The following is a 26651-nucleotide window of genomic DNA, read 5'->3' on the forward strand; positions in this document are numbered from 1 at the left end:
TCAGACTTAGCTAATATTTTACCATAAGATTTACTTTAAACCAAAGAGATGTGTTTGGGGATGGGTTGTAATTAGTCTTTGAGTGGTGAACATGATGTAATCTACACAGAATTTGAAATATATTACGATGTACACCTGAAATTTATACAATGTTATAAACCAAAGTTACTGCAATAAGAAAAATAAATAAAATTTAAAAAAAACCAAAGAGGAACATATTACTATTTCATCCTACTTGAAGACACACCAAAATGCTAGGAATTGTGACACATTTCAATATACCAGTAGCCAAAATTAGATTATAGCACTTACCTCAGAGAAACTATCACTTGATTTGACTTCTTCAGATTTTGGTGTTTTATTAGTCTCAGCACCTAGCAATAGGAAAAGTGGTAAGAACAAACTCCAGTGTTTACAACGAACAACCATGTTAGTATTTGACTGTCTATGGTTTTGGACAGATGGGTTACTGAATCTAGCTCTGCGCGAGATGCTCAGCGGGAGGAAGTAACAGATTCACCACAGCATGTCCTTCACCTTCCTCCTTCACCATGGAGATCCTGGCCACCGCGTGGCTTGGTGTTCTCCACTTCCTTCCTTCAGTATAGATCACTCATAACACTATCATTAGAAATATTCTAATATAGTTTGGGTTTTCTTTTCAGAAAACAAGACAAGTTTCTCAAGAAAAGTTGTTAAAATGTTAATACTTTTATTTTCTTGAATTATCAAGTAATAGGTAATGAACACGTCTAAAAGAAAACTCTAGAAGTCAGAGGGGTTGTTTAAAATTCTATGGGAAAAATAAGTTTTCAGAATCCATTTATAATTAACTGGACTTTTGTAGTACCATATGTCATAAAATTCTTGTAATAGTTTAGAAAATCAATTAAAATTATCTTATAAGAAACCAATAACTGAAATGAGGGATAGATGATGTCCTTTTAAAAGATGGAAAACTCGACTGCTCTAGGGGAGTGGCATGCTCATAGTAAATCTATACATTGCCCAATGGTGATGGCAATAATGATGATGGCACAGGGGGATCTGAACTCTATGCTAGAAAATAAGGAAACTATTGACTATGGCAACACCTTCACTAGCACAAGTAGAAATGATATTTAAGACTTAAAACTGTTTTCCTTCAATGGTTCTACAAAGAATCTGAAGGACTAAAGCCCAGATCCCCAGGGAGATAATTTTTCATTATGGTTGGGAAGCTTGGTTCTATGTCTTGCCCAAGGTTGTCAATAGACTTAACTTTATCTAAGGAACCACTGTTCAAGTGGGTGGAAGAGACCAGACCTGCAGCCTCTCTCAATACAGTAAACAAAGCAGTAGCACAACAAGAGCCCTAATAGTACTCACCCCGAGCTGCATAGCTGAGAAGAAACAATAAAATACTCTCTCCCTGCAAAGCCAGGAAGAGTGAGGATGATTTATTCTGGCAGTTTTCACAACTACAAAACTGACCAATTACTTGAAGGAGAGTGAAAAGATTCCTTTGTAATTTTCATCTCTTTATCCCCACTTGTAGACAAAGGTTAGGGACTTCTGTGTTTATCTTGCTCTCTCTGTCAAATGACCACGTAGACAACTATGCAAACCTCCCCTCGTCTCCCCTTTCTTTCCCTGAAAGCATGTTTGTGCTCACATACATGTCCTCCTACTGTTTGTCTATCTCTCTAACTTGTTTTGATATCTTACTTACTAAGCATAGTTTTATCTTCTGTTTCTGTTAATGTTTCAAGTGGAAATGGAGCAGCTGAAAACACATTCTGCAGATCCTTTGGGGAGAAAACACATGCACACACATACAAAGAGATTTTAATATTGTCATATTTTTAATAACATTCTTAATTTTATTTCTATAAAGAAAGGTTGAGAAACATACACTATTTTATCTATAACATTAATGATATTAACAGGGACTGAATGATTTCTGGAAACAAACAAAATTTGGTGATAATTGTACTTACAGAAACACATAGTAACCTGTGGAGTAATCTTTCAATTGGCCTTCAATGGCTTAGTAAAATACAGCTACTGCCATTTTGAAAACACAATGAAAGCCAAGAAAGAGGTGGAATTTATGGAAAATCATCTTAGAAAGAACAATCCTAGAGGGGTCAGTCATAGCTATATGGGAAATAAAAAACATGTACATGATCTATCACCCTATTGATTAGCATATGAAGAGTACCACAATGTGGAAGAAAAGGCAGCCCACAATGAAGAAAACTTCTCCCAGTTATTTTCAGAATTCATGGTTAGATAGTATTTATTTTGCAGGTCATGCAAATGATCTGGGTTAGATTCTCTGCTAATGTATTCAACTGCAGAGACAGCAGCAGAAGGTAGAAGAAAGATTACCGGATTTAGAATCTGGGATCCCAATCATGGCCTAGCCATCAACAAGCCTTCTGACCCCAAGCAAACCAATTCCTGTTTATGTCCTCTTCTGCCTCACCTTTGAAATGAGAGGGCTGGACTACATCATGATTCTCAAGACAAGGCCACATTCTCCTATTTCCTGTCCTAGAATCTCCATGCAATAATGTAGCGAGATGCACTACTGATGGGAATATGATGCAGGTAAATCAGGCGAACATGATGCAGGTAAAACATACAGAGACCCACCTCTCTCCCAAAAATTGAGATCAGCTACTCTAGATCAGAAGTCTACAAACTATGGTCCGCAGACCAAATTCAGCTGGCCAACTGTTTTTTATATGATCCCTGGGTATCACTCCCCAGATAGCACTGTGATCCTGGGGACCAAACCTGGCATCCCCTCTGCCCGTTGTCCCTGCTGTGCTCCAGCAGGCACCTTGGCCAGTGCCCATGGCCAGTGTTGGTCTCCAACTACAAGTCAGGGACTCTGCTGTTGGCCGCTGCCAGGCTCTCACTAGTGGAATTTCACTCCAGGAGTTGGTGACTAAGTGAACTCCCCCAGAACACTCATACCCCACCCCCTCCAACCCTCATAATTGAGCCCCTTCATCCCCTTATCAGTTGGAGGCTCTTTGCTCAGGAGAATGTCTCCAGCTGATGGCAACTGGGTTCAAAGCAGGCATACTATCCTTGATGGTCCAACCAGGGGGAGTATATGGAGGGGGTGGAATTTTCTCTCTTGTTATATAAGTACCAACATGACATCCTTGATTTTGCCTCTTGGCCTATAAAACCTAAAATATTTACTCTCTGGACCTGTATGGAAAAGTTTGCTAACCTCTGGTCTAGAAGATCTCTTAGATTCCATGCAGCTTCAAATCTCTAATAAACAAGGTGTAGAAAAGAAAACTCAAATCACACTTGCCTGACTTTCTTTAGCTTTCTCTTGCAGAACTAGAGAAGCCTTTTCTTCGGGTTCTTTCTGAATTGGTAGGGCCTCTGTGATTTTTTCATTGTCATGAAATGCTTGGATAGCTTCTTGGACAAGAGTGTCAATAGAAAGTATCTGAATAGGAAAATCTAACATACAAAAGACAATTTTATTAATAGCTGTTCATTTAGGAAATTGACATCATTTTCCTCTGTACTGGCTTCACCCTATATCACTGTCTTTAGGACCCTCTACAACTGTCATTTGGATCAAGCTGCTTTTTTTTATTATTTTGCTAAAATTCATACAACATAAATTTAACCATTTTACAAGACAGAATCAGCGGTATTTAGGTCATTCACAATGTTGTCCAACCATCACCACTATCTTGTTCTAGACAACTTTCATCACCCCAAAAGGAAACCCTGTACCCACTCCCTATCTCCCCATCTCTGCCCCTGGCAACCACTAATTTGCTTTCTGTCTCTATGGATTTGCCTATCTTAGATATTTCATATCAATGGGATCATACAATATGTATGATTTCGTGTCTGGCTTCTTTTACTTAGCGTCTTGTTTTCAAGGTTCATCCAGGTTGTAGGACGTATCAGTATTTCACTCCTTTTTATGGATGAATAATACTCCATTATATGGATATACCACACTTCATTATCCATTCATGAGGTGATAGAAATTTAAATTGTTTCCACCTTTCAGCTATTATTAATAGTGCTACTATGGATATTCCTGTATAAGAGTTTTTTTTTTTTTTGAACACCTATTTTCAATCATTTTGTGTATATACAAGTGGTAGAACTGCTGGAGTCATATGGTAAATCTTTAACTTATTGAGGAAGCACCAAACTGCTTTCTAGAGTGCCTGTGCCATTTTATATTCCCACCAGCAATGTATGAGGGTTCCAGTTTCTCTATATCCTAACACTTATTATTTTCTGTTTTTTTGATTATACTCATCCTAGTAGGTGTGAAGTGATATCTTATCTTGCTTTTGTCAAACTACTTTATAAGGAGATCCTTCTAGCATCTCAATAATGACCTACCCTTCTCTGCCTTGGCATGGTACAAGATGGACTGGCCTCAGTGCAAATTTTGAGTTTTTCAGTGAAAACAGTAATAGGTATTATTGAATAAAAACTAATTAAATAGATGGAAACCTGTGATTTTGCTTCTAACTGAAAGAGCTTCTACAGAAAAAGCCACAGGCTCATTAAAGGGAAAGTGAGAACTCAAAAGATGTGAAGAATTAAAACATTTACAATATTAAGTAGATTTCTTTAGTACTTGTCACAAATTATTAATTTCCCACATCTATGAGGAAAAGTTGAAGACTTGTTATTTCTCTTTATACTTTGCATCATCATTATATAGCATACCCATATATCCAGATTTGCATGGGGCAGGCCCAGTTTATGATTCTACTCCCAAAAGTGTTGGCCTTGGATAATTAATTATATGATCACTCTATTATAAAATTATTTTATGACAATTTCCCAGCGTATTAGCAGATCGTCATGTATGTTTTCTACAGACATAGCTATTTGCAACTACAGTCAATGTAAACAGAATCCAATAAATGAAAAAAAAAAAAAGAAACTCTACCTTTTTGTAGAAACTTTACAGCAGTAGTTTTTCCACTAAATGTTTTCCCCAATAAGCATCCTTTAATGGCAAATGAAGGTAATTCAGGTTCTGCTGATTCAACTTGAGGAGGAAGAGATTTTTCAACTAGTCTGCGAATTACATGGCCCAATATGCAATTGTTGGAAGGTGGTAAACTATCAACCATTTCTTCTGGTAAGGCCCACTCTCCAACCATGTTCTGCAAAAATAACAATGAAACAAACAAAACAAAATATCCTTAAAAGTGGAATTTAGGCAAAAGAGAAATTTGAATATTGAAAATAAATCCAAATTATAGCAAACAAAAGCTAATCAATACTACAAATAATTTTTATTACAAAAGTGAGTAATAATGATAATACCTTCATATTAGAGAGCAGAAAAATGAGTTTCCTACATAAAAGTAAAAAAAAAAAAAACTTCTAAAATCTTTAACAGTTTATGAAAGTAGACACACTCAGTTGAGACAAATTGTAATCTACATTAAGCAGTAAGACACACATTGATACTATCATCGGTAAACAGATAATAGACAGTAATAGTTTATCTGCTATCTTACGCAGGTACTACACTTACTTTAGAATATTTTGAAATAAGAAAGATAGAGGAGAACTTTCAAGCTCAATATGGCATCCTCTAAGTCTATGTTTGACTCCCAGTTTCTTCAGATTTCTTGCTGAAATCATGATCAAACAATTAGAGGGAAAAAAATTATACAGACCACATTCACTGACCTCCATGCAGTAAAACTAGAAATCGATTTTGGAAAGCTATGAAAAATATAAGTAGTTAAAAATTAAAAGCATTCTTTCTGAATAATTCTTGGATTAAAGAAGGAATCAAAACTATAAGTGTCTGAAAAGAACATTAAAACAATAGATTTAGTAAAAATATGGGATGGGATTAAACGGTACTCAGAGGAAAATGCCTAGTCCCTTAGCCTAAAATGCCTCAATCTAAAATAAAAAAAGAAGGCAAATAAACAAACTAAGCATTAAAATAGGAAAAAATAATTTTAAAATAATCAAAAGAAACATGGAAGAAGGAATTCCTAAAAATGGAAATTGATAAATTAGCAAAACTATTGAGATACTTTTTATTGATATATTTCTAGAACTTATCTATACTAATCATGACAAGGAAATTGCTACTAGTTCTGAACAAAGGTGAAGAATAGCAAGTACCAATTCTGTAACATAATAGGAAAGAAGGTAACATCAGATTTTAAGGAGAAAAAACCCTTAAGAAAATAGTACGTATAATTTTACTATAATAAATTTGAATTTATTACTGTATGGTAAAAACAATATTTTAAGAAAGTACAAATGATTAAAATTAATTTAAATAAAACATCTAAAAAGATAAAAGCCACGAACGAAATGGAAAAGTTGCCAAAGAACTATCCCTGGGAAAACTGAAGACTCTGATGGTTTACAGAAAAATTTTCACCCCTTAATTAAACAGAAATGTAAATGTTGTTTAAAGTCTTCTGGAGTATGGAAGAAGATGGAAACCTTTCCAGTTCACTTGGCAAAACTAACATAACCCTGAAACCAAAAAAGTATCAAAGATAATGACAAAAACAGCATCTAAAAAGAAAACTACAAGCTAATCTCACTTGGAAACATTTTGCAAGAATTATGGATACAATATTAATAAAATCAGCATTAGAGTAAGAGACAATAAAGATACTAATTGACATCTACCACATACTTACTATGTGCCATGTACTGTTGTTTTCATGAATTATCTCAAATGATTCTCATATAACTCTTATGGAAGTATTATTATTATCTACCTGATTTTGTAGAAGAAAAATTTGAGAATTACAGAGGCTAAGTTACCTGTCCAGGGTCACAATAAATGGACTAGCCTAGATTGGAACCCAGGCAGGGAGATGCGAGGACATGTTCCCATAATCTCTATGCTACGTTGAAGTTGTCTCACCATGACTGAATAAGCATTATTTCAGGAATACAAGGAAGGTTAAATACTAGAAAACCTATCACTATATCACATTAACAGGTTAAAATAAAAAATAATAAAAGCCTATGATCATCTTAACCAAGAAGCATCTGATGAAATTCAAAATTCATTTTTGAGGAGAAAAAATATAAATAAAATTAAAACAAATCCCTTAATATACTACAAATTGTGAAGATGACTTCCCTAACACTCTCTGGACCCGCGTGTAACAGTGAACCAAAGTGAACACTACATTTTTCCATTAAAGGCAGGAATAAGAAAAAGATGCTCCTCATTAACATTAATAGTCACATTATTCTGGAAGTTCTAGCCAGTGCAAATAAGAAAAATAAAGAAGTAGCAGTGTCCCGAGAGTAAAAGAGGCTGCTGTGGAGGTGAGTTCCTGGAATAGAGATGGCTGCGGTGAACTGAACTGCTAGTGCTTTGTGGTGGTGGCAGTGGTGACAGTTTCCTCATCAGACCTTGCTGTGATGGTTCTGATCATTTCGCTTGGAAGTTTAACCCTCAGCCTGGTTCTCAAACCCACCTCCTGATTCACTGAACTACCCAAAATAATTTCTTTTCTGTTTCCTCAGCAAGAGTCAACATTTTTGCTCACAATTAAAAACTCTGAAAAGAATTACTGGAATTATCAAGAAATATACCGAAAGCCTCAAAATTCTACTGAAGAATATAAGAAAAATGATCTGAATAAAGGGCAAGTTAAGAAGATTCAAAATTATAAACCATTTAATTTTTCCCCAAATTTATATGACTTAACGTAGTGACAACAAAAGTGCTAGCGTCAATTTTTTTCCCTGTAGGGTGATATGACAAATGATTCTAAAACTGAAGCAGAAGAATAAATATAATAGATAAAAATATTTATTTAAAAAACTTAAAAAGGAAAGTAATAAGGGAGGGTTGCCTTACCAGATATTAAAGCACTTATAAAGAATACAGTAACAAAAAGAATGAGTTTAAGAAACAGAATATTCAGTGGACAAAAATATAAATTCTAGAAGCAGATCTAAGTATATGTAAGAATTTAATACCTAATAAAGTCTATATTTTACATTAGCAGAGAAAGAACAGATTATTTTACAACAGGTATTAGAATAACTGGCCATATATCCAAAAAAAAAGTTAGATATCCTTATACTTTTCATGAAAATAAACTCCAGAAGAATGAAAGATGTAACCAAGTAATCAAATCCTGAAGGCACCAAAATCTGAATGAACACTTATATGTTCCAGGACGGTCTTTTTAAGCATGAAGGCCACAAAGGAAAATGCTGATAAATTTGATTATACAAAAAATAAAATATTCTGCCTATCCCCAAACACACACACAATTTAAAAATAAAGAATAAAGGGAAAATGTTTGCAACATATACATTTAACAAAGGTTTAAGAGTCTTAGTATATAAAAAGTTGTAAGTAATAACATGAAAAAGGACAATATCCTGGGGCCGGCCCTGTGGTGCATTGGTTAAGTTTCACATGCTCTGCTTTGGTGGTCTGGGTTTGTGGGTTTGGATCCTGAGCACGGACCTACACCACTCATCAGCCGTGTTGTCACAGTGACCCACACATAAAAAATAGAGGAAGACTGGCATGGATGTTACCTCAGGGCTAATCTCCCTGAAGCAGAAAAAGATGAACATTGGCAACAGATGTTATCTCAGGGCTAATCTTCCTCAGAAAAAAAAAAGAGAGAGAGAGAGAAAATATCCTAACAGAAAAAAAGAAGGCACAAAAGATATGAACAAGAAATTCTCAGAATAGGATAAAATGGCCAATGAGTTTTTGAAGAAATGTTCAAATTCATAGTAATAAAGATATCCAAATAAAACAATGATGCCTCATATTTTGCCTAATACAGAGAGAAAGATTACTCATACTCCTCATTTGATACTGGAGGGAGAGTAAATTATTACATTGCTTTATCATATTTTCTAAAGTGTCTAAAGTTGCTATAATATCACTGTCATAAAAATAAAACACAAAACAGATAAGAATTATGATTTAATTTATACACAAATCGCTGACTGAAAAATTAGGTAAGATGGTATTTGTCTGAGGCCACTTGAAGATTTTCAAATATTATCTTTAGTGCAGAGAAAACAAACTTAGTGACATGAGTAGGTGACAATTTCATTGTACAGATATTCCATCCACAGTCTACCAGAAACAGAGTAGAAATACATGTCATTTATGACATATTTTAAGATTATTTGGAATTAGTACATATAATCTATTTATCACACTATTCAAACTTCAAAAAACCCAGGTGTTTTGTTTCAGTGGTGCAGAAAATGACAAATTCCAAGATATATCAGATTTTTAAAAACCATGTAAATCTTCCCCAAATCTTATCAAAGACGATCAGTTCTATTTATTAAAGCATTTCCTCTATCATATCATTTGTCCCCAATAAACTTTCTCCCAATCATCTTAAATTAGTCTTCTTAGTCCAAATAATTGGGATAGGAAAACACGAGCAATATCCTTTCAAGGAAAAAAATATGAGCTCCCCTAACAGCATAGGTTCTCAAGAAAACCAAAGAGGGAACAAAAACGAAGGACACAGTACGTTATATTTCTTTAAGAAACACTGGCCAACTTCTGCTAGTCTGAACTACCTGTATTGACTCAAGTCAGATTTTCTTTTTTTTAAAGGAGGAAGGTATATGTCTTTGTCTTGACCATATGTCAAGACATTTATATATATAAAATATATTTATATTGATATATATTCTATATGACAGCATAAATATTTACATACATCATATATAAATAAATATATTCCTATGTTCTCGCATTTCCTTTTCAATATTTTCACATCAAATATCTGACAAAAAATGCTTGCTCAGAACTTAAGCTGTCAAATTTGATTAGTGCTGTAGATGGCTTGTCTGGTTTTGTACCAGAATTTTCAATATGACACCACCAGAGATAAGGATATACCTTTTGCAACAATAAACAAACAAAAAATGTGAAGTATTTATAATAGGTTTTTCTTTAAAATTGGTGGAATATTAATATGTATATATAATGATATTTGACCATCACTTCTATACAAACTACTCTTTATTTGTAAAATTTATTTCGTTTTAGTTAATTCCTTTGGTTTTTCTAACAGTTCTGTGCATAATAATTATATGCATTCTTTAAAATTAGGTAAATAGTGAATGGATTTGCATAATTATTGATTACTTCATAACTGGTTACTTGGCTCTAGTTTCATTCATTGGGATTGTTTATACTTCTAATTAGACAAATGATCATTATTTTATGTAATGTGACCAATCAGAAACTAACCAAATAAAAGACATAAACCAGAGAAATTGTCATTTTAAAATAAAAAAGGCTATAAGTCCAAGGCCAACGTTAAGCGGACAGTTTACAATGTCCTAATGTTTTTGCACCATGCAGTCATTTAATTCATTCTAAAGGAAACAGTCTGAGACTTAAATCAGATGACCTGGGTTCCCACAATGGTTCTGCTACTTGCTTGCTTTGTACTCATCAGTTCTCTCATCTTCACATGATAATAACATCTATCTCACAGGGTTGTTGTAACGATTGAGTGAAATGCTTGTGTGAGTAAACTAGGTGACTGCTGACTTTAAATGCTTAGCTGAGAAGTTCTCAGGCTGCTGCTGGAGGCACACATTGTGCCACACAGGAGGGGTGATAGCATCCACATTTCTGCCCAATGGGAGAAACTGCATTCAGCTTGTACCTCAATCAGAAAGGCATGCTTCCTCACAAAGGGGTCAGAATAAAGCCCTCTTTCACCACTGAATTAGTTGTAGAATGTGGCCAAACACAATGGGATAGAATGTTAACTGTGAAGAGAACTGAATGCTTAGGTTAGGTAAAGACTGATGCCTGACCTAGAGAGGTAAGCAGATCAAGGATTTGGTGGAACACATTTTGTAGAAGCACCCGAAAACTACAGTTGATGAAATTCCTAAGTAAATACCAAGGATAAAGGGTAAGTCAAGGTAAACATCTCAGACATGTTGGAACAAGAATATGATGAGTGAAAAGGAGGTCAGAAGAACTGGAAAAGAGGGAAATTCAGACTAGAATGAAGACTATTATTTTAACTACAATGAGCTAAAGAGATTTTACTAGTTCATTAGTGAAGAGGACCCAGAATTTTTTACCAGGCCCCTGTTTTATATGGTTTGTTATATATAATTATGCTAATTACATAACAAAATTATATTATGTAAAAAACTGTATGATGGAATATATAATTCTTACTTCTTCAGGTATTGTTATAAATAGACATATTAGTTTCAAGACTCTGATGCTGAAAGTGGGCAACATCAGGTAAACATCACTTGGTACAAACTTTTGCTTTAATAAGACACCTTTTCTGTGTAGATGAGCTGCATGATACTAGAACTTAATGTAAACTGTCACGCATATATAATGAATAACTATTAAGATGTCTTTATTTTAATATTAATATTTTTATTGTGACTGCATAAATACCATCAGAATGCATTCTTGAGAAAGTATAAGTGCAAGACTCAAGATCCACCAACACCTAGGGGTCCACCTGTCCCTATGAATTCTTGTTTACCTACACAGAGATCACGAAATTACAAGAGTAAACAGCCTCTGCCCTTGGTCAAAAGTCATAATCTGTTCACTAGTACTATTTTTATTAACTTATCTATATTGACCTTTCCAGAAACTGAATGCTGAATCCCTGTGACCATAGTATCCACCTATTCTTCCTGTCTTCACAGATTACATGGACTTAACACTCCGCTTTCCAGCCTGGGTCCAATACACTCACATGGTTCTCTATATTGTGTTGCAAGTACCTCATGTTTATCTAGACTTCTGATTCTGCTTACTCGCAGTCTGTCATATCTTTTTTGTTTCCTCGGTACCCTTATTATTAACCATGGCTAAAAGCATCATGAGCATTTACAGACAGCATCTGCTAAGGAACAACGTGCTTGAATGTGGGCTGAAGTGCACACTTCAAGGGCAAGCCCAGGATCTTCCATGTTCAGTTAACTAGATTCCCTCCTGGAATGGAACATTGCCCAGGTGGTCGGACGATGCTGCTGGTGGAGCTTCATGTTTTTCTCAACAAATTCTGTTTATTTCTCTGCACATGTGTCCTTGGACCAAAGCAAATGTACCTCATTCTCATTTCTTGCCATTTCTAAAGGTCCAAGTTGAGAATGGAGCTTCCTCATCTAGTCTTTTAAAGAAGGGGTTCACTTTCTCAACTTGGATAAACAGAATCAGCCTTAGGAGATATTCAACAGTCCATATAATCTCAGTGCCGCTAGCACAACATTCAACAAACAAATAACACTGGGTTATGCCAATGGTATTTAGCAGTGACCTTCAAATGTGATTTTTGCAGGGTGGTGGTCCTAGTCTGAAAGTATACACAATCCAGTGTTTATCTCCATAATCTCTACAACTTACCAACATCTGCATGACCTGAAGTGCCTTAGATATTTGCAGTTTGGTAGGCTCTAAGTGTCTCACAATATTACTGATGCCTCCAGAAAGACAAGACAAATGCCTTTCCTTTAAGAGAGAGAAAGAACTTCCTAAGGGATACAAAACTTAACACTGTTTTTGGCACCTGCTAGTTTCCTTGGGTTTCCCTGAAATGTAATCTCTTTACCTATAACTTATATATGATTAAACCAATAACAGACAGATTATCTTGGTACAGTGGCCAACGGACTTCGGGTGGAAGCTTCCAATAAGCTAACTTCAAGAAACAACACAGATAGTAACTCCAAAAAATGAGGCTTACGCGATAGCTGATGCACCACAACTCCACCTTACCAAGACATTCAAGCTGCTTAAATATGTATCCACTAAGGCTGGCTTTCTTTTAGCAAGCTACTCTGAAGGAAGGGAGCAATGGATGACAATCTGTGATATCTGGAGTACAACTAAGGCTTGTAGTAGCAGCTTCAGGGGTTATTGTAAGCCATTACTGATCCTCAAATGCCAGGGGACATTATATTTATGTTCATCATGATGGACTTTTTTTAGCTATTCAAGGCTTCCAAGTCAACCACTTCACCAAATTTCTCCATTCTTTATTGGTCTGAACCCTGTGAACACTTCTCGACCTGCCCAGCTTGTCTTGGAGCACAAATACCACTTGTACTGCATCTTCTAAGACAGAGGGTTTCAAACGTTTTTGACCAGGACTCTCTATCAGAAATATATTTTACATTGTTACTTAGTATTTGTGTACAGGTATATACAAAACAGAAAAAGAATTCATGACATTCTTATCCTTAGTACTGGTGATGTGCTTTATTTTCTATTGCACTGCATTGCAGTATATTGTATTTATCTTATTTTGTTGTGTTTCCCATTTTTAAAATAAATTATGATTGTGACCCATAAATTAATTTCATAATCTAGTCTCGATCCATTGTTTGAAAAACAAAAAATAAAGGCTATTTTATTGGACAAGACACCAGGAACTCTCAGTTCTGATTTCACGTCTTTAAGTACCATTTTGGACTTATCTGTCAGATATCTGCAAATAGGAAGTGTAAGCCCTTAACTTGTGTTAACAGTGAATCAACCAAGAGACTTATATAGTAGGTATTTATCAAAGCATACCTTAAAAATAATGATACAATTCTCAGTGTAATTTCTCCTAATTGGTGGTAATTTAAAGATCCAGCGCACTCACATTTTTAGATCTTGTTTGTATGATTGTTTTTAGATCTTAGTTATGGGTTGCTTACTTTATGGTACCTTTGAAAATAATTTTTTATACAATTACTGTTTTTAATTTTTTTCATAAGGTAAATCCATAAAAATTCTTATCAAATAATCTATCAATTATGATTATTCAAAATACAATAAAATTTCAGGCCTATTGAAAAACAGACCAATAGTTACAACTCTTCAACTCATGGTCAAATTGTATCCAAAGGAAAAGTTTTAGCGAGTGGGAGGTGAGGTAATTTGTAAACTTTAGCCCAAACACCTTGGGAAGAAAATTATGTCTTAACCAGGCACAATTCAATTGCCCATTTATAATATTCTAATTCATTGAGCAATCCATATATTTCCTCTTAAAGTCTTTTAGTCATACCTAAGATTGATATCTTCATCAGTTACTGAAAATTTCTGATGAGGCAGGCGACTCTTGGTAAAACATACTTCCTGAGCTTAGTTTGGTCTACATGCTTGAAATTAAATGAGGTCATGGAGAAAATACAAAGATAGGGAGACTATAAGTATAAGCTCACAGTTCATAGGGTCAGGTCAGTTTTGAGTTAATACTTTTAAACCAACTGTCGTCAATGCATACTTCACAACTCAGCTGAAACGCATCCCTTCCAACATGCTCCCGTAACCTCCTGTGCTTACCCACGCTTATGCTCAGGAACGGGTTTTCTCTCATCCCCACTAAACTGTGAGTACCAGGAGGGAAGGATCTTTATCTTAATCAACTTTATACCCTCAATATTTAGAACAGGGCTGGCACATAGTACGCACTCAACATTTATTGATTGAATTAATGAATCAATCAATCAGCAGTATAGGCTCAATATATGTGAACTAAATAAATTAGTGAATACATGGATATTAAATTTTAGTAATTTTGACTAAATACAAAGATGACTTAGATACCCAAATCAGACAGACAGACACAACCCAATTCAAAAGTTAGGTACAAGATCAGAAAGGGTCATTCTCACAGGCAGAAGTTTCACGAATCTACACACTGTGTAGGAAATTAGCTAATCCTGGAAGCATTTCTAGAAGTAACAACCTATAGTATGATTTTGAGAGAGCTTCTCCATTGAATCAAGGCATTCTTTTACATGGCGGCAAAAGAATCTCAGTTAAAATGTAATAAATTATAAACAATTTCTAAATTTGCGACCTTGGAAGAAGCTCTGCCAGAGATTTAACAGGGTCCTGGAGAGGCCAAGAGCAGCCTGTGTGAATGGGTAGGTAAGATCTCCTCCATGGCTGGCTGTTGGTGACCTGGTTAATTTCATATTCCTAACTGGATATTTTCCCTTAGTCTCCTAAACTAGGTTGACCCAACCATGTGCCATATGACTGGCAGATAATAAAAATAAGCTGAAGACATTCCAGCTCTGTTTGTGGCAATTGCCTAGAGCCTCATCCCTTTGCTTCCAAGCCTTTAATCTGAGTCCTGTTCTGTTCCAGTTCTGCCTAACTTCCAACCTGCTGGCTTTGTTTTCATTTTCTCTTTTGGTTCTCACTCAATCTCAGCTTTTATCACTGGCCTACTCAAAGGACTTGGCTTTAGCCCATCTCTGCCTCTTTCTGTTCTGGCCACTTCAGGTAAATTATCTTGACCATCTTAGTTCCAGCTCTAAGAATTCAACCCCTGGCATCAGCTCTCCTGGCTGACCTTCTGTTTGGGTCTGTCTTGTCTCCTACCAGAGGGAATCAGATATTACAGAATCACATCTATTACTATGGCAACTTGGAAACTCTAGTGGCTATATTCCAGTTTCTGTGCTTGGGAATTTGACACTCAGAAGAAAGCCCTACTCCACAAGGAAGTACTAAGGTAAAACTTTATAGCTTTCAGAGCCTCTAATCTTTGCCTTCCCTTCCCAGACTTTCTCTCCTCCAACCACCCAAAAACCCTGAGGCAATCTGGAGGAACTGTCTAAACTTGTCATTCATATTTTAAAATCCCTGACAACCACCTAGGATTCTCAGGAGTAGCAGAAACGGTGGTTGGATTTCCTGCTTGATGGGGAGTTCAGCTCATGTAACCTGGCAGCCCTTACAGGGTTTCTTGACCACTGTATGGGACCTGCTTGATAGCCAGGTTCCAGTAGAAAGACTGACACTGCCACATACTGCCTTTGACAAGGAGGGAGAGAGGAGACAGCAGGTAGCTGAAGTGCAACTGAATTCTGACTTCTCACCCAGAAGCTGTCGTAGAACAGGCTCCGTGTCGGGGCCCAGCTTCAAGGTCTCAGAACAACTCGAAAAGACTAACATGTCCTGCTGAGTGAGCTTGGCAGACTGTCTAAGTCACTTCACCTCCAGCCAGGTCAGAGTACAGTTAGCTACCTGGCCATACCTTCCTGCCAGACAGCCTGGCCTTCAGCTTCCAGAGAAGCCAGGGGCATGGGAACATAGACCTCTCTCTGACACTGGCAGGGAAGGTGCACCTCCAGAGAAAAGGTATGCCTCCACGCCCCTCTGTGCTAGAGTGCTCAGTCTGGGCCACACCATAACCACTGCCAGGAAATGCATGGGAGTGAGGCAGAGGGAGAGGTTAGCTCTACTTTACTTGCTATGCTGAGCTGAAAACTGTTCCAGCTAGAAGTGGATTTGTGAATAGCCAAAGCCTGTCTGTCTATCCATCCCATGGTTAATTCCGGCTTGTCGGAAAATCTGAAGAATTGGTCCTAATCCAATAATGGCTTTCACTCAGAAATCTGATCACTTTTGTCCCAGCAGGAGCCTTCCCCAATCTGCCCTGATCCAATATTATAGAGACAGAAATGTTTAATTCTAGCCTTTCACAAAAGCAGATCCAGGGCAACAGATCCTATCTACCTCATGCTTATTTTGGGAGGGAAATTCAAATTGGCCACGGTCAATCACCCAGTGTGTGACGAAGATCACTGTCAAAGCCTGAAGGCCAACACTTCAGAGAGCCTGGCACCTCACTGTGCAATCCAATCACTCTAGCTTGTAACAAGTCCAGAAGCTCAAAAAACTCACCACTAGCAAGCAGTGGCAGGCTTTTTCCCCCAAAACTTTGAGCTACCAATTACTTACATATCAGGCAGCCAGAAGCACCGGGCTGATACTCTGTCTGGGAGGTTTGATTACCAGAGGCAACTGAGACTAAGGCACTCTGAAAGATCCTCTGTCCTGAAAACTTACACTTCAGTGCTACTGAAATTCAGTGACAAATCAGATGCAACCAAAGAGCAGGGGCTTCTGCTTAGCACTCTGATTCTAGACACGCTCAAAGTGACTCACTGAGGAGATGAGTGGAGGAGTAGCTTGTTCACTCCAAAACAACAGGATTCTATTCTTGGTTCTATTCTCTGCCCTGACAAGCCACTATGGCCCTCCCGAGGCATTGAACATAGGTACACTGGAAATTACAGCAGCTGTTTGGCTAGCCCAATGCTTTTCAAGGCTTAATTGTCTGGGTCTAAAACAAATTAAGATTCTAAGGCTGCTGCATTTCTTCTGATCACCAAATGTCCTTGGGACAGGATCACACTGGACTTTATATCAGATCTCTCCCTGTGCCAGGGTCACCAAACAATTGTCGTGGTGGTGGCCACCCTATAAAATCAGTAAACTTCATTCCTTAGTTGCTCAAACTATGCTTTGTTCACCAGGGAGGTGGTTGTTTCCCTCAAGATCACTTCCATACTAATTTCTATGGTCTTGCTGCCAAAAGAACTTTTCCAGAAGCTTCTACATCCAAATTCACCTATCTGCTGCCATTGCTTAGCCAGGGACAGTCAGATGGACAGAGGTGGTTGGAATTTCTCCGAGGTCACAAAATACAGACACTATGACTTGTTCTACCTATCTTGTCACTGCACAATTCACATAGAAGTTTTCCACACAGAATACCCTCTCTCATAGTAATGACCGTTGCTATCTCTTTGTTTGTTTCACTGCTAAAGTTGATTCCTCAAAGAGGTACAGACCACCCACAAAAAGCTTAGAGGTGGCACTGACCAATGTATGGAAGATGACTATAGGTCCAGTGTACCAAAGGATATGGCTGACAGGCACTGGAAAGGAGAGGTGGGGTAGAGGGGTCTTTCAGGTGGGAGAGTTTCTGGTTCTCAGCCTAAAATATCTGCCCCACATCAGAATCCAGACTTTCTTGGATCCATTCAAGTTTCTTGAAATTATCAACCCATTGTGCTCTTGTTATGTTTATCTGCCAAGACATAGCTTTAGAGTTCAGATCCTCATAGCCTGCTCTAAAACACGAGGTGGGAAGTCTGAGCAATTGCTTGATGATAATCTGGACTTGATCCATAGAAACTGGCTCCTGTAGCTGTCAAAGTAGAGGATGAATCAGAAACTCAGTGTAGGAACCCCAGGGAAGCCTTGACCATCTTTTATCTTGCCTTGCCCCAGATGGGAGGAAACCTGCAAGAGGAATGTCTTAATCTATGTGATCAAGAACAAATAAAAATGAGTGGTGGCCATTCACTTGAGTCTTATTCATGCCATCCAGGACTCTTCTCTTTGGCTATGTTCTTCTCACTCTTCATTCCATTCCACTTCTATCTGGGTGCCAATTCTTTGACTTTGTGAAACATTTCTCAATTCTGGTTTAATACCTTGAACCTGATACCTGAATTCATCTATTCCTACCCTGGTTCTCTAAATAACTCAGCTTGTTTCCAGTTCTAGTAATTTGAAGCCAAACACCTTTCTCATGACACAAGCACTCCTTCCATGCCTTCTACTCCATAGACACAAGTCTCAGACTTCTGCCAAACCCACTCCAGTCCTCTGAAATCCTTGGCCTACAACAGTTAGAAGATAACCTTGTTTCTTGGCAACCACAGGCCCAGGGCAACCATGCTCCCTTTGAAAACTAATACATTGATAGTCTTCTTTGTAAGTTAGCATTACTATGCTTGGTCATGAGTCAGTATTCTAGGGCATACAGGTGACCTCACTAAGACAGAGCCACACAATGAGATCTAGCCTTAAAAAGCCAGACAGATCGCCTTACTAGTAAAGGAAGAATTTAGGGAGTTGGAGGCAAAACTGAGTAAGTGGGGAGCAGAAGTTGCAGCTATGAAATGGGTAACACAAAAACTAAGTAAGAATGCTAGTGGGAATATTCCTTTCAGTACCAAACTTCTTTCCTAGCTCATATTTTGGAGGCTGATCATGATTCTTGTTACCTATCTTGGGAAATGTTTGCATTTTAGCAGATGCCCCTGATGTCTTAATCCAAAGGAGTGATAAAGTAAGGCAATGGGTACAATGGCAGGCAGAATTTTTAAAGAATGGCCCGACAGAATATCTCAACTCCAAGATGTAAGTAAGCAACTGCTCACAAAAGTCAGCTATATTACTGCACATCTGAAAATAAAAGATAAAACATCATATCTTCAAAATTAAAAGGTAAGGCATTAAGACTTCCTTCTCAGGAGGGGAAAAGAGAGGCCAAGAAACAAGCAATTTCACTTGAAATGAAAGGTTCCTACATTTGACTAGTAAGTTTGCACTTTGAGACATTTTATGTCCTGAACAAACATGTATGTTATGGACTGAACTGCGTCCGTCCAAAATTCATATGTTGAGGCCCTAACCCTCACCGTGATGGTATTTGGAGGTGGGGCTTTGGGGAAGTAACTAGGTTTAGATGTGGTTATAAGGGTGGGGCCTCCCATGATGGGATTAATAGCCTTTTAAGAAGAAGAAAGACCAGAGTTCTCTCTCTCTCTCTCTCTCTGTTTCTCTCTCTCCCTCCCTCACCCATGTGAGGACACAGCAAGAAGGTGGTTGTCTGCAAGTCAGGAAGAGAGTCCTCACCAGGGAACCAAATGGGCTGGCACCTTGATCTTGGATTTCCCAAAACTGTGAAAAATAAATTCCTATTTTCTAAGCCATCCAGTCTGCAGTATTTTCTTATGTGGGCCTGAGCTGACTAATACAATGTATATCTTTTAAATTAAACAAAAATCAATGATCTATTCACATGATCTTAACACTCATTGACAAAAATCTATCGCTGGGCTTGGATCACTTATCCAGTGATGTTACTTGAGTGATACAGCCTTCAAGGGGATATTCGGCTTAGAAGAAATCTGATTAAATAATAAGCTATGAAGATTAGGTCATTCACTTGGAAGCCAGGGAGCAGGGCAAGAGCTAAGCTGGAGTGTCCATGGTCAGAAGGCAAGTCTAGAAAACCACTGGATCAACACCAAAGGCTAGAGTTGGAGAGTTAGAAGAAAATAGTGCCTGGAGCCTTTGGGTCAAATAGGCCAGATGAGACTTACACAGGAAGACAACCCCATGGCCCGTTTATTCTCACATTCCTCTTCTCCAGCAGAAAAAGATCTAGAGATAATAAATGTTATTGTATAAACAAAGCTGGGAATGGGTTGTAAGAGAAGTATGAATGTTAAACAATAACATATACAAATATGTCTTAAAGCCTAGGTAGTAGAAAATCATAAGCCAAAAGTTCTGTTGAACAAAATGTGCATTATAACACACACTGTAGGGCTAACCCAACAACCACAGCAAACTCAACTTAGGGAGTAATTTTTCACGAAAAACAAAAATAGCAGCAATTAAAAACTATGACCAGCTTAAGACAATATGGATGATGTGCTGGACTCAAAACATCCTTCCTCCAAGTTGTACAAATTCCAACTACAACTTGCTTGTGGGCATGCACAGTAGAGCCCTGCAAAGCACCACACGCTTTGTGGCAGGACTTCTCAGAAAAATCTGTGCCTGCAGGAAACCACGGCCATGAGCTAATTTTAGTTTATAAATACTAAATTTTAGTAACTCTCAAACTCAGTCAGTAGGTAACTGCTAATAAGCAGCTTAAATATAAATGGAATACTCTGGAATTGTGAGTCATTCAGTAAGCACCATATAAAGGACGTGCATTTGACGGAGTTTGGGGTTTACCAGGAGGAATCCATTGCACGTTTGAGAACTACTGGCTTCTGGGTGGGGGCAGTGCTGCCAGTTGAGCTAGATTAGCTGGGCTGCTGGCTTAGCCTGCTGCCCATGATCCACAGGGTGTTCAGGGGTCCTCACCACTCTCCACTAAATAACTCATTGTTATCCTGTGGCAGTTGCCTGGCAATCCCAGTGGAGTCTGACCGCCCCATGCTGCTGCTCCTGTCTCCTTCTTAGGACAGATAAATGATATTTCAGGCCACACCATTCCTGGACTACAGCTCTCTCACATGCAGCCTTTCTATAAATAGAGCATGATGATTTAGGAGATAATGTTAAGAAATAAGAGTCAAATTTTGGCCACTATATATGACATATACATGAGAAAAATTTTGTTTTTATGCCAATTTCTAGGTGTAATACTTAAAAATTTTAAACATAATAGCTTATTCTAACAGAGCTTTAAAAGTATGGGTTCAAAACAGAGTGGTATCTGTTCTTCAAGGATGGCAGGTATGGGCATTAATAAAGTATGCTAAGAATATAAACCTTTTGAATATTAATTTCTAAATTATGCATTTACTTGAAGGATTAAAAATCCTGAGCAAATTTAGCACTGATAAATGTGGACAACTGTTCCCTTTAGCTAAGCTAGGATGTATGGATCTTCGGCCTCTTACAAAAGACTATTTAAGCCAGATAACATATTTTACAAGTTGAAACATTCATTTTTTACTTGCATGCAGCAACATTTAACAAGTACTTGAAGAGACAAAAGCTCTAATAATAGGAAGTGATAACAGGATAGTTTACAGTATATCCTAACACCTGTTTATGGTATATTTTACATCATGCAGTCAAAAGGAACAGAGCATATAAACACATATCAGAAATCCTACGGTAATTTTCATTTCTAGGGAAACAGCGAAGGCTATAAACAAAATGAACTACATTGCCAGGCCTTCACATACTCCTAACAAAAGTTTACAGTTTCCTGCAAAAGAAACATACCAGCTGCTTCAGGATGTGGGTAAGACAAACATGTTCCTGTGGTAATGATTTCTCAAACAAGAAAAAAAGTTATAAGACAAATCTTTGCTAAGCTGCAGACTACCAGATCTTCTGATTTAGGAGAGCAACAAGCATAGACAGAGCTGTTTAAGAAATAATTTAGAAATAAATATCCCATGAATCAGCAAAATCTGTCAAATAAAATGCCTTTTAATTTACAATGGAAAGCAATACCTTCACATATTTTGATACTGTAGAGCATTTTATTATGTAGCATTATACTCTAGGTGGACAACTAAAAGTATAATGTAAAAGTAAATTCTACAACCATACAAAGTAAATACGCACATCCCAGAAGGTTCTAGTCAATCCTTAATAAATGATAATTCTTTTAGTAATACAGATACCGATTCATCCAATTAAAATACGGTACACATTTAGTTTCTCATAATCGCATTTTCTTTCCTTATCTTTTTATCATAAGCTTATCGTCTTTCACTGTTTACATATTAGTACTATTTTACACTGTGCCCTGTTCATTGTCATTCATTCATTTTGTTCATGCATCCTTTCAACATTTATTGAGTATTTGCTAAATAACAGCAAGTGATTGGGTCCAATCATCTTTCCTCCTCTTTTTTTCATGTTGTACTTCCTACCTTTCTGGAACTCATTCAATAATATTTCTAATAATAAAAAAGCCTCATTCTTCACTCCATTGTTGTTGTCTACCCAGAACTTCTGTCTAATACCTATTAATTTCACATCTTTCCTCTTAAAGGTGAGATGAAGTGGGGTAGGGAGAGCAGGGTGGCAAGGGAAGAAATTAGTATGCATTATTTGCATCCAACACGCAGTGCACTTGGCTAAGCGTTTAATACATATTATCTTAATAAATTTCACAACAAAATAAGTAGGTAGATTATTATCCCCAATTCATAGATTGGGAAACCGAGTCCTTTAGCACTTGAGGAACTGGGTGCCTAAGGTCTCAGAGCTGGAAGGTGGCAGTGCCAATAATGGGACCTCGCTCTGTTTACTCCAAGGGCTTTTCAGTAGCTCTTCGAAGAAGCATAGCTGGCATCCAATACTTTTTTTTAATCTTTGAATACAATTTTCTTTGAATCTATGCTAGTCGTAAAACTCAGGCCTCCTCCTCTTCCATTTGTCTCCAAAAATAATATGCTCTTTAGATAAATTACTAGAGAAATACAAGAGTTTTTGAAGCAAAGGAAGACAGCTCATACAAAGAAAATTGCTAATGAATAAATTTAAATAATTTTAAAATTCTGAAATCTATCTGCCTAATGTACTATGCTTGATTTTTTTCAGACCACTCTTCTAACATTACTGAGAGTAACAGATAATAGATTATGAATAGATTAGTATTTAAAAGTTAGTACTATAAATGCAAATTAAACCAAGGGGGAAACACAAACATAAAATGCTCATTTTCATTAATAGGGATGGAGTGAAATAATATCACAAAATTAATGTTAAAGATCACCATTTATTATGCTGCATTCTCTCTAATTATTCTGTATGAGTATATACCTTATAGTCATCATAATCATTGCTGTCTAGGAAGTCTCTTTTCTCCAGTTCTATAAGTTGTTCCACAGAGGGCTTAGCTGATAGATGCTTAATAGAGGCTTGGTCATATATGGGCTTTCCATTAAAAAACAGTTCCTTCCAATCACGCATCAACTTATGTGGAATCAGACTACAGCAAAAAAGAAAAACAAAAGGTAGAGATGAATCAATGGTTAGTCAAACATGTATCTTAAACCTTAGTCTTTCTATTATCTTACTCAGTCCTCAGGGTCTGCAGTTTGAGGCCAGGGATTCCACTTGCTATTCAAGTATTCCTGGTGGCTAGGAAAATGTCTGGAACTTAGTAGGTTTGAATGAATGAATGTTACTTAAACCTACTGGTTCTTCAAACTTTCTTACTGACTGTGCACCAAAAGAACAATATATCTAAAAATAATGAGCACCATCATAAAACTTAGGTTCTTTGATTTCCAGCTGCGATATTAAATGGCCAAACAATCTCAGGAAATCATTTAAATCCTCTAATATCAGTGTCCTCCTATGCAAAATAAACAGACTGAATACCTTCCAAGGCCCATGTAAGATGACATTTGATTTAAGCATTTGCAAATAATTTGTAACAGAAAAATCCAACATACGGTGCTCTTATTGTCATTACCCATTTGGTAATCTTTAAAATTATTTTTCAGTATTTTTTCTACTTAAGTCTGATGAATGACTAGGCGGTAATCCAGGACAGGGTAATGGGAAAACAGCTCCAAGAGGAAAAAAATGTGCAAAGGAAGGAAAGAGCCTGACATAATTCAGATGCACTTCTCTAAAAATAGTTGGCCTAGAGCTTGAAATTCAATTTACAAAAAAGGAGTATTTCACATATTTCATTCTGATATATGCTACAACATGGATGAACCTTGAAGACATTTTACTAAATGAAGTAAGCCAGACACAAAAGGACAAATATTGCGTGAATCCACTGATATGAGGTACCTATAACAGACAAATTCATAGAGGCAGAAAGCAGAACAGAGGTCACCAGGGGCTGGGAGGAAGGGGAATGGAGAGTTATTATTCAATGGGTACTGCATTTCAGTTTGGGATGATGAGGAAGTTCTGGAGATGGATGATGGTGTGGCTGCGCAACAATGTAAATGGACTGAGTGCCACTGAACTGTACATTTAAAAGTGTTACAATGGTAAATTTTATGTTATGCATGTTTTGCCACAATAAAAAAGTAGTATTTCAATTAAATACACAGCTTCAAATATAATCATATTATACTTTCCATTAATAAAGTATTTATACCGCTAAAGGTTACTTTATACAGATATGGAAGTTTAGACATCAATAAGCTCAGGCATAGAAATATTTTAAGATCAGAATTATTGAAATGGCATTGGCTTCTATGGTGAAGTAAATGATTAACAACTTATTTATTGTCCAAAACTTACTGTTGCAGTTACTGGATTAATATTCTATTATCTGAATATTAAGAATTTTGTTAAGATGCAATGTTAAAAAAAGTCAGTGCATGTAAGTAGACTGATACCAAAAATATCCCTGTGCTTTAGAAAAAAATATACTGATAATATCTTGTTTAGTGAAGTACATAGAGAGATTAACATGAGTTATTTTGACTGATAGTAAAAATTAATAAAATCAACATACATACGTAATTATTGTATCCAGTTGCAACTAAAAGACACTTAAAATTTTAAAGCAAAAGCACCTTAAAAGTTCTATATCAATACCTCTGGAACTTTAAAATTTTATGTATTTTTTTCATTAGAATAAAAATGGTTTAGTATAGTCATATTCTCTATATTAATTTTGATGAAGCAGGATTTATAGAGTAATAAAAGGCAGACTAGTCTATGCCTCTGAGAAATATTACAATCAAACTAAATACATATAGGAAATCCTCCACTCACTAATAAGTAGTGCTCTGTAAATTGATTTTTAAGTCGCCTATTTGACATAGAAGAAACACTTATACGGGCTGAAAAGAAGGCTCTAATCTGCCTCTAGGACAGTGGTCACCACCTGGTTGCTTTCATGCTGGCTCCAGCCAGTGCTACTGAGGCTGTCTCCACAGTTTCTCCCAATGAGAGCATCCACAGAACTGGGATGTAAGCAATGCGTTTCCCACACTCTTCCTTCCAGGCTCTTCCAGGCTGGTGTCACGGGATCTTTGGTGGTCCTTGACTTGCAGCCGCCTAACTCTGCCTTTATTGTCAAGTGGTGGTCTCCCTGTGTGTCTCTCCTCCATTTCTTATGAGGATATGAGTCATATTTAAATTAAGGTCCCAGCCCACCCCAGCATGACCTCATCTAACTAATCACGTCTGCGATGACTGTTTCCGAATAAGGGTACATTCTGAGGCAGTCAGGGTTAGGACTTTAACATGCCTTTTTTGGACACAGTTCAACTCAGATATAAGCATCTACATATGGCCTTTTTACATTTAGTTTTTACATTTACTTTCAGCTTTTCCTGGCTCTTGGTATGAAGAGTGATTCTTTTATTGAAATCTACCCATTTTCATATTATGTTGCAAGACTCTAAATCTTAAGTAAACCTTCTGTTCTGGCTGGTTTTTCTGACATTGCTCTGGCAAGGGCAAGAGAAGGTGCCATTGTGTTACTGACAGTTATGGATAGAAGTCTCCGCTTGGCCTTCCTTGCCACCCAAGGGGAGAGGATCCTTGTTACTGCTGGGAGGAGGTGGCAATTTGGGCTTCCCTCATGTCTGCACTGCTGTGAGTGTGGCCTTGTGACTTCTCGGCTATGGTGCAAGTCCTAACCCTTCGGTGGGCCTCCTCTGACACTGCTCCAGGGGGGAGGGGAGGAGTGCCCATCACTGCCAGGCGGGGTGGCAGTCCATGCTTCCTATTTGATCTTCTCAGACACCACCCTGGTGGGTGTGCTGGGGTCCCTTGTTACAGCCTCATGAGGGTAGGACACAAGGCTCCCTACTTGGTTTTTGACGGCACAGGTGGGAGCGGGACCACATTGCTTTCTGTGGTGTTTGCATGGAGTAGAGTGGTTATTGTCAGAAAGTGTTCCATTGTGCTAGGCTGCTCCTTTGGCTAGACAGGGCAGGCTTCTGTTGGGGTTATTATTGTTTTTCTGCACCGTTGGCATTTCTATGTTGCCAGAATATTCAGCTCCAATCTGGGATATATGAGGCCAAAAGAAAACCCAGGAAGCTTACCACTGTGTCGTTCCTCAGGTCCTGAGGTCACTCGCCAGGCTCACTTCTCTCCGCCTTTCAGTCTCTGTTAGTTTCACACATAACGTCCAGGGCTTTTAGCTGTACTTAATGGGAATAGGGAAGAGGGCATCTACCCTGTTTTCCCAGAGCAGAATGAGGTTTGTCGTTATGTCTTAATTTTAAATTGTGGGCTTTTCTGTGTTTAAAGAAATCAACCTGCTTTATACTATACTTTTTTCCCCTTTGAATTATCGTAGTTTATG

General features: G+C 37.4%; 1 protein-coding gene and 1 long non-coding RNA gene across 22 annotated transcripts in view; one reads left to right on the top strand and one right to left on the bottom strand.

Moving 5' to 3' along the window:
* SPEF2 (sperm flagellar 2) overlaps nt 1-26651 on the bottom strand; it is a 176273-nt gene that overhangs the window by 97789 nt on the left and 51833 nt on the right. For 20 of the 21 annotated variants that reach the window (XR_011430174.1, XR_011430173.1, XM_070245930.1 and 17 more), the window contains 5 exons: nt 23177-23345; nt 4946-5165; nt 3320-3474; nt 1712-1787; nt 313-374 (listed from right to left, as the gene is read on the bottom strand). Coding sequence is in view for 19 of the 21 variants with exons in the window: in XM_070245930.1 (XP_070102031.1) it covers nt 313-374; nt 1712-1787; nt 3320-3474; nt 4946-5165; nt 23177-23345 (682 nt within the window). In the remaining 2 variants the exon portion in view is untranslated. Of the gene's footprint in view, nt 1-312; nt 375-1711; nt 1788-2470; nt 2580-3319; nt 3475-4945; nt 5166-23176; nt 23346-26651 lie in introns of those variants that run through there. The other variant, XM_023625781.2, reaches the window with a different exon arrangement.
* On the top strand, nt 10781-13422 carry LOC138919725 (uncharacterized). Its single transcript, XR_011430178.1, has 2 exons — nt 10781-10934; nt 11704-13422. It is a non-coding gene; the product is annotated as an uncharacterized lncRNA (long non-coding RNA).

Source organism: Equus caballus, chromosome 21, assembly GCF_041296265.1.
Source record: "Equus caballus isolate H_3958 breed thoroughbred chromosome 21, TB-T2T, whole genome shotgun sequence".
Lineage (NCBI taxonomy): Eukaryota > Metazoa > Chordata > Mammalia > Perissodactyla > Equidae > Equus > Equus caballus.